Consider the following 9,394-nt stretch of genomic DNA (forward strand, 5'->3'; position numbering starts at 1 on the left):
CAAACACTACAAATAGTCTTCTCAAACACTTAAATAAGTCACGTAACCACATCTCTTTAAATGCAACAAAAGACATAATACTTTCAGCTCAGTTCATTCAAACAACGTTGTCGTCTTTGAGTGACATCAGCTAAGGTATATTAGATATTCACTTCCCTTTCAGAATAATCCGTTTATATTCATATGTCCAGGACAGGTTTATATTGCTTTCTGTTCTGACTCTAGTCTATAACATGTCAGAAAATAACAACAAATATTCCAATATTCTCTGACAGACAGTCGAGAGATTTTCACCAGACAAGGAAGGTGGTGAAAATAAATAAAACCTTTCTTGCACTTTTGGTCCACCGAGACCCTTTCCCCTCAAGCAGATTCTTCTACCTTTCGTCCTGCTCTACTATTATATGCTGTTTTAAAGCCCAGCACCTTTTAAAAGTTTAATGATTTCTATCATGTTGCTTTGCTCAGCATCAATGCACACAATATTCCTTCCAGTGAAAATAATCAGATCATGAGAATGGCTCTATTGAGAGAGATAACACATACTTTAAAAATGACACTTTCATTTCTTATTCATTCTTATTTGGACCTTTTGTTTGTAGTTTCAGGCAGAACTGAGGCCAGACTGGAGGCAGTACGTGATGCCTTCAGGCATGCTTGGAAAGGCTACAAGGACTACGCCTGGGGTCACGATGAGCTCAAGCCCATCTCCAGGACTTTTGGGGAGTGGTTCGGACTGGGTTTGACAATCATCGATTCTTTGGACACCATGTGGATTCTGGGCCTCAGAGAAGGTACTGTATGTCAGTTCTTCCCTCTGCCTCAGGGCTGGCTATCATTCTAAATGTTTCAATACAATTCAAAGTAGGATGCTGATCTGGAGATATGATAGAGATCAGTGCTTCTCAAACTTTTTTCAGCAATGTACCCCCTTTGAAACATTTTCTCAGCCAAGTACCCCCTGATCGACAAGAACATTTTTGATCGAAAAAGCCTATATAAATAATTACAATATAGTGATGTTCCCTCAGTGTGTGATTTATTAACTCTTTCGTGCATGCCTTACAACAAACTAAGGATATTTTCATCTTCATGCATGAAAAAAAAAGGCATAGATTTTTCCAAGGAGTTTTTCAATTTAAGAAATATATTTAACAAAATGATATATTGTGAAAAACTATAAAATACAATACACACATTTGACATGTTTATATGAGGACCCCCTTGGTGGTTCTCGGAATATTTTATATACAATTGTGTTTTCTATTTAACTTATTGTACTAAGATTATTTTTTTAGTCATGAATGGTATTTTTTTAATTAACCTTTTTTTTTTTTTAATCTCTCGTACCCCCTGCAGTACCCCAACGTACCCCCAGGGGTCTGCGTACCCCCATTTGAGAATAACTGATATAGAGCATTCTCATTTGTTTGTAGCTTTGCATTTGGTCCTGTAAAAAGGACTTTACACATCAAAGTATTTATTTTAGATGTTAGCGAGTACTACTTAAATTAAACGTTAAAGTGTTGAGTCTTCACAGGGAGATGTGTGAACTCTTTTGAAGTGAAGCTGAAGACAAGTTTTAAAGTAAACAAATATGGGTGTCTTGTTGAAAAGGAACAGATCTTACCAGATCTCAAAAGCCTGCTCATGATGCTTGCTTGAGGCTAGCTGCTCAAAGTCACATTAGCAGACACGTTGCATTGTGGGTAAAGTAGGCACCATCGTTTTTAACCTTTTTTCGTTGATATCCCAAATGAGTCTGACAATGTTAAAGGATTTAAACGTAAGTATTTAAGTATCTGACAAATCCTAGCTTGGAGGCTTTTGCTGGTGTTGTTAGAAAACCTCACTTTTGGCACATCTTTTAGTAGAACATCTTTGATCCTCCGTGTTAACTTGATGACCAATGTAATAGTTGTTTTCCTCTCTCTGTGATTCCCACTCTTATACTCTGACTCACTCCACATAGAGTTTGCAGAAGCGAGGGACTGGATAGAGAAAGAGCTCTCCTTCGACAAGAACGTGGACGTGAATCTTTTTGAGACGACCATCCGGGTCCTTGGGGGCCTGCTGAGCACCTACAATCTGACAGGAGACCAGCTCTTCCTCGACAAAGCTGTGAGTCCATCCACACAGTCATCTTCTGTTGTCTAGTGGTTTTTGAACAGTAGTCTGGGGCTGTTTTATAAGACATTTTTCTTCAAACTCATTAAAATGCTGCCCACGTAGCGTCGTTGAAACTGCTCTATAGGTTCACTACGCCTCCTCCCCCTCAATTCAGTTGCAATTTAAGAAGACGTCAGATTTACTGATGTGTGAATGTTGTGTTAAGCTGTAGCATTTTCAAAATAAAGGTGGTTAACTCAGTTACTCTGTTAACACAGAAAATGTCATTTCTAATCTATTTCTGTTTCTTCTCTCCATTTTAAAGAAAGACATCGGGGCGAGATTGATGCCTGCCTTCAAAACCCCCTCAAAGATCCCGTTCTCAGACGTGAACATCGGGAAGGGGACAGCCCACCCACCCCGATGGACGTCAGACAGCACGCTGGCCGAGGTCACCAGCATTCAGCTGGAGTTCAGAGAGCTGAGCCGCCTCACACAGGACCCTCAGTACCAGGTCAGAATACCAAGTTGTGTTCATAACTTTGATTTGGCCTTGCTCACAGTTTTTGAGATTGAGTGAAACAAAGATTGGGGCAGTTTATAAAGATATTTGACAGAGGGTTTCAGTCAAGATATTAAGTATAGCTTGCAAACATTTGAGTTCATGAGTTTTTCAGAAACCAGAGCTAACCCCCGAAGATTTGAGTCTCAATCTGATATTCATTTGTGTATTTTCTGGCATTACCATAGCCAGCCATGTGAAACATCACTTCTGATGAGCCTCGTCGAATTCAGCTCTCGAATTGGGAAATTGCTTAAAATGTCCCAATGAAAAATGGCTTAAAACTGTAATTTGTAGATGCATTGGCTCACACTCCAGCAGTTAGTTAAATTAGGACTGTTCCCTCATTATGTCTTGTCTTTCACTCTGGCAGGAGGTTGTGAATGAGGTGATGAAGCTGGTCCACAAGCTGCCAGGCAAACACGACGGCCTGGTTCCCATGTTCATCAACACCAACAGTGGCCAGTTCACCCACAAAGGGGTCTTCACTCTGGGGGCCAGGGCAGACAGCTACTATGAATACCTGCTCAAACAGTGGATCCAGGGAGGCAAGATGGAAGACGAGTAAATGAATCTTTTTTACATTTCTGAGAACATGTTGTGTGATTGTGAGAAAACACTGCATTTTATGATGGAATAACAGAGATCAACATTCAGAGCACTGTAAATAGTTAGAATGTACTGTATGTTGCAGGGTTTCCCCACACATAGACTTTACTTGGGCGGGCAGGCCAGGTATATTAACGGTCGCCAAAGTATATTTTGCGACCCATTTTTAGGTTTTTGGTTTTTTATCCGTCCGCGAGCACGACGCCATCTGCGATCGTTTAACTAGTGGACAATGATCCCTCGCTCTACGCCTCCTGTACCTATCGCGGGAAGGGTCTGCTAACAAGCGACCAACAAAAAGGTTCATGTTAATGTTCAAGGTTCAAGGTTCTTTATTCTCAAACTAACATAGCTACAGAGTAATTATGTCGTTGAAAATCTTAGGCCACACGCTTCTAACACAATAATACAGGTAAGCAGACAATATTAAAACAATATTAAAATATACTATATTAAAAGTAATACAAAAAGAAAATAATACTGCACTACAAATAGACCCCCCGTTCCCCCGTCCCCCCGCCCGCCACAAGTATATTTCAGATCTGTGGGAAACACTGATGTTGTGCATACTGACGGGATGTGCTGCATTGCAGACCTTTGAGCTTTTGTTATGTAGAGTTTTTTCTCTCTCCTGCATTGTTATATATGTTACAATATATTCTTCTTTTTAAGATACTAACTTAAGTATATTTTGAAAACTCCCAAACTAAAAGACTACTTACTGAATACCATGTCTCATATAATACTGACTAAAATGAACATCTCTCACATTTCCTGTTGTTGTCTTATTTCCCAGCCTGCTGGAGGACTACCTTCAGGCCGTGGAGGGAGTGAAGAAACACCTTGTGAGACAGACGGGGTCCGGCAGACTGACTTTTGTTGGAGAGTTGTCCCATACCCGCTTCAACCCTAAAATGGTAAAGATACTCTCAGTCAGTTTGCAACACATACAAGCCCTTCAAGGGACAGTTAGGACTTTTAAGACACTTTTCCACAAACCTACAGTTTGGACCAGCAAGGAAACTAAGCAATGTACTGCAGTGAAACATGGGAGAAGCTGGTCTTCCAATGCTTTCATCGCTGAGTTAGTTGGTGTTTCTGGGGTGGTTTTTTTGGCTTTTCTTTTATTAGATAGACAGGTTATATTCAGGCTTGTGGGAAACGGTATTTTGATCTCTCTGTACACACAAACTGAAAGATTGACAATAAAGTTGACTTTGACTTTAATAGACATGAAAATGAGAGAGAGAAAATGACCAGATGAGCTACTAAAAAAAAAAAGAAAAAAAAAAAAGAAACTTACAGTAACCCTAACCCTTCTGGATGTACCACGAGCAGCTCAAGGATTGTCTTAGGGTAATTCTCACTCTGCCGAAAGTCAATGAACTCGCATCACAGACATTCACCGCCTTGTTCAATCAGCCTTTGTGCTGTAGTCAAATCTTGAGCTCTACAAACTCAGTCTTTCTCTCCACATAAATCAATTCCATCCCTCAATATCCTGGCCCTTCCTGATGGACCCCTTTATCTTGTCACTGCAGGACCACCTCGTGTGCTTCCTGCCAGGCACCTTAGCACTGGGGGCCCACAACGGGCTCCCGGGGGACCACATGGACCTGGCTGTGCAGCTGATGGAGACGTGTCATCAGATGTACAAACAGATGGAGACTGGGCTGAGTCCAGAGATCGCTCACTTCAACCTGCAGGCCTCCGATGGCCTGGATATCTTCGTCAAGGTGAAGCGCAGGGACATAAAAACAGAGGACCATTCATGGGGGAAACTCATTTTGAATTCAAATGAACATGCTTTTAGAGCATTGCCTTTTTGTAAGTGTCTCTACATTGATGCTCTGCCTAAACTACAGTAGCTAAAAGGAGTAAGAGGGAATATGAATGTGTCCTGGGAGCTGTGATTATAACCTTTCAAAATGTCTTCCGTGCTCATGTTCTTGTTCATTACTGCTCCAGTTTTATCAAAGCATTTATTACTATTGTACTTTTCTCCTCTGCTGCCTTCATTAACCTCACATATAAGTAGAACTTCAAAACTTAGTAAATGAATATCATATTATTTAGACTTATATCTAGTCATTTTAAACAGCTCCATGTAACCAAACACATTCTTCTGCCCCATGAAAGCATATCTTTGAGTGTTTGGTTTTCAATGCACGGATGATTTACATTTAGAGTTGATTATAGACCTTTTTATTCACGTCACGGTAAGGTAAAACAAAATAAGAGAAAAATAAGGATGCTCAATCCTCAGTAAAAGCACAGTAAGGACAATCCTCATTCATTAAAAAGAAGATGGATGTCTCTCCAGAGACTCTGGGCCGGTCTGATTGGTTGCTTTGGATTCTTTTTTTTTAAGCTCATTCATTATTTATTGTCTTTCTATGTGTTCAGTTTTAATTACTTGAAACATCAGTTGACAAATCCGCAGTGTTTCTACTAAAAATCTAGGATAAGGAATCTCTTTCTAGTTTCTTTTTTGGAGTTCGTAAAATCACATCTAGCCCCCGGATGTTTTATTTAATTGTTCTATTTGTTTTATTCTTTGTGCTGGCTAATCTAATGTCTTTACCCTCAAGAAAGCATAGGAATATGTGTAACTGCAACAAAGATATATCCACTCCTTGTTCATTCCTAACCCTTCTATAAAGATTTGAAATGAGAGTAAAAATCTGCACATTGTCCTACAATATATAACAATGTATATGATATGTTACAATAGAAAGAGTGGTGTGTATTCATAACACATTGTCCTCATCCTCCAGCCTGCAGACAGACACAACCTGCTGAGACCAGAAACAGTGGAGAGTCTGTTCTACATGTACCGGTTCACCAAGGACACCAAGTACAGAGACTGGGGATGGAACATACTGGAAAGCTTCAACAACCACACTAAGGTACAAACCATCTGACCACAGACCAGTTATTGAATATCTGAGTCAGCTAAAGCTCTGTGATGTGTAGAACTCTTGTTTACTTTGTTTGCAACAAATAGAAGGAAGTTCATGTTTTGTAATGTTTTTTTTAACTGTATTTACACAATTGAATTCACAACAGGGGGTAAAAATGGCACACTTAAAAAACCATTTGTTTTTAATTACATCACAGCTCTGGTGATCATCTCTTTTGATACAGCCTTTTACTGCGATATAATAGTTTGTATGCATTATCTCCCTAAACCATCACTTCCTGCTCTCCAGGTCCCCGGTGGTGGCTACACGTCCATCAACAACGTACGTGACATCGAGAACCCCGCGCCCCGAGACAAGATGGAGAGCTTCTTCCTGGGTGAGACCCTGAAGTACTTCTATCTGCTCTTCTCTGACGACATGGAGCTTCTCAATCTGGACAAGTATGTCTTTAACACGGAGGCCCACGCTTTCCCCATCTGGCCCTCCCCCCCCAAGTGATGTCATCGTACAGGAGCAGTCTGTAGACATCAGGTAAAAAGAATCCTGTAGGCGTCACTGCTGATTGGTCAGGGCTGGACTGTAGTGCTGAGCAGACCTGCGTCCACCTGCACTAAAACATGTGGAGGAGATACTGAGTTTTATTTTCCTTATTTCTTAACTTTTCCTAAGGAAAATGTCTGTGAGCTGGTCTCTAATGTAAAGCGTTTTGTTTTTGTATCTGCTCCGACCTACTGGCTCCAACAGGTCATGGGCAAGAAGATGATGGGGAGCTTTCCTACTGGGGTGACTGGGACCGTTCTGTATGTGTATACACTGTATATGTGGGTTGTAAAACCACCGCCTCATCCCTGTCTTTTTGTTAGTCCTACCGTCAGACATGGTGGCTGTGAAGGAATTCACAAATGACTTAAGGTGCAGTAACCAATAATGGAAATCTGTGGAGTATGTTTGCTAAAATTATGTTTAAATGGATTCCTCTCGGAAAGGAGTAGCAGATCATTTCTAAAGGTCTTTACTTTGGCAACACCGAGTGCACTTGCTTATTGCAAAAATTACATAAAATGAGTTTTACATTGTAATACTTTGAGACGTATGTCCCCTTTGTCTTGCCGTCCTGAGTGTCTATGAGCAGCTACAGCGCAGTGTCCGCGGGCCAATATACGTTCTGAGAGCAAAGGCAGCACTGTGTTCCTAATGCCCGACATGCACACTTTCCTTTATTAAAGACGTTATGAAGCATTGCTAACTTGCTATAAATCAGTCCATCCAATTATTGTAAAACAACACTTTTGTTGTTTGGGTATGAATGTTATTCAAACCTGTCTTTTTTTTGATGGTTTTCTGATTCTTTTAGCTTTCAGTTTTTTCGGTTTTTCAGGCTTTCTATGTAGTGCATTGCACTCATTAATTAGTTAAAGGCACTCTTAGGTATTTTTCCACCTATTCCCTATTTTCATGCTTTAGTGTCCAAGTGACTGATGCGGAAAAAAACCTTTCTGAAATTGGTCTAGTATAGAGAGAGAGAGAGAGAGAGAGAGAGAGAGAGAGAGAGAGCGCTACCTTACACAAACAAGTGCTTTCAGTGGACCAATAGGATCACAGTGCAGCATCTCGCTTAATACTGGACCAATTTAAAACATCCTACTGCACAGTCACACTTCCTTGTGTTTTTTAAATGCAAAGTTGGTTAATTACTGATGTTTTATTTTGTGTGTCAGTGACAGAGAAGTCAATGTGTTTAAGGACCTAAAGGTGTGATGCTGAAAGTATCCTGAACAGAGGTCCATTGAAATAATGATTCTGAATTGGAATTCTACACATAATGACATGTTGTTTTATTAATGAATGTATGCATTGTTATTTAAGTGTTACATTTGTTCATAGGTAAATGAAACTCTAGCTCTACAGATATGGGCTGCGTCCTGGTTTTGAATACTTCATTATTCACACTTATATGAAGGGGGATACATGAAAGCTTCCATACAGTCTTACATTTGCAGTTTTTTATGAAGTTACAGTATATGGGAGAAACCGACTTACATAAACATTTCCTGTGTCAGGGACATTATGTCCACAGCCCTTCACACAAATGACTTGTTTAAGAAATGAAGTGTTTCGAATTGTTTTCTTCATACTTCAAGGAGTTTGATTCACGCTGTGTAGCAACCCCTGACTTCCGTCAAATGTGATGTAAGAGCAGCGCTTGTTTTCTATTCTGTGACATTGAAAATCAATTTGAAGGACATAACAGGTGAACTGTAGGAGCTGCTTTGAAGATGGCTCAACCCACACCATTGAAAGGGTCTTTGTCTCTGAAACTTTTTCTGTGGTTTCAAATGGTGAAGAAGACGTCCGTCCATGGAGCTCCTTCTGTCCGACAGACAGCCATACCCACAACATTGAATGTGCACTCCATTTGCCAACGCTCTACTGTGCCTATTTCAATGTGTATTGTGCTACAGTGGTGTGTCCTTTTCTTGCTGCTGTATCAGTGGAGTGAATTTGTGAAGTGCCATGGGTGCTCCTGGTTTGTGTTTTTCATTTGAATGGGTGGTCGACTAAACATTATGGCTGTAAATACTTTCTGTTGTTTCTAACGTGTGAACTGAATCCAACCTTGTCATTTTATGTCCTCATGTCAAAACAATCTGTAAGTTGTTTTTTCTTTCTGCGCTTTTTGTTTAATGAGGGTTAACTATATGGCGAGAGACTGTCTGATCTTTGAAGTATTTGTTTTTCTTATTTGTTGCTCGCCAGGGAAAAGGGTAAATACTATTTTGGAAATGTGTATACTTTTAAAAATCTTACTTGATGTGAGAAGAACATCTCTACTACAAATATTAGAAGAGTATACCATGGTTTAATAAACCAATGTTATTGAGAGATTTACTATTATTACATGCATTAATGTGTTTTCTATTCACCCTGAGTGTGACCACTTTCAAACCAGACCGAACCGGATAGGACGAGTTACGGTGCTGTAACTGTCATGAGGCCCTGTAACTGTCATGAGGCCCTGTAACTGTCATGAGGCCCTGTAACTGTCATGATGAGGCCCTGTAACTGTCATGATGAGGCCCTGTAACTGTCATGATGAGGCCCTGTAACTGTCATGATGAGGCCCTGTGACTGTCATGAGGCCCTGTGACTCTCATGATGAGGCCCTGTAACTGTCATGATGAGGCCCTGT

At 40.4% G+C, this 9,394-nt stretch overlaps 1 protein-coding gene across 1 annotated transcript in view; it reads left to right on the top strand.

Annotated features, from left to right (window-relative positions):
• Positions 1–602: 602 nt before the first annotated feature.
• LOC104944586 (endoplasmic reticulum mannosyl-oligosaccharide 1,2-alpha-mannosidase) overlaps positions 603–9,394 on the top strand; it is a gene marked incomplete at its 5' end in the record, with an annotated part of 10,760 nt that continues 1,968 nt past the window's right edge. Inside the window, 8 exons of the mRNA XM_010770143.1 lie at positions 603–794; positions 1,973–2,121; positions 2,435–2,623; positions 3,045–3,235; positions 4,077–4,197; positions 4,822–5,016; positions 6,058–6,189; positions 6,493–9,387. Coding sequence (XP_010768445.1) covers positions 603–794; positions 1,973–2,121; positions 2,435–2,623; positions 3,045–3,235; positions 4,077–4,197; positions 4,822–5,016; positions 6,058–6,189; positions 6,493–6,702 — 1,379 coding nt within the window. The remainder of the gene's footprint in view (positions 795–1,972; positions 2,122–2,434; positions 2,624–3,044; positions 3,236–4,076; positions 4,198–4,821; positions 5,017–6,057; positions 6,190–6,492; positions 9,388–9,394) is intronic.

The sequence above is a fragment of the Notothenia coriiceps genome, unplaced genomic scaffold (assembly GCF_000735185.1).
Source record: "Notothenia coriiceps isolate Sejong01 unplaced genomic scaffold, NC01 NC01_scaffold00008428, whole genome shotgun sequence".
Lineage (NCBI taxonomy): Eukaryota > Metazoa > Chordata > Actinopteri > Perciformes > Nototheniidae > Notothenia > Notothenia coriiceps.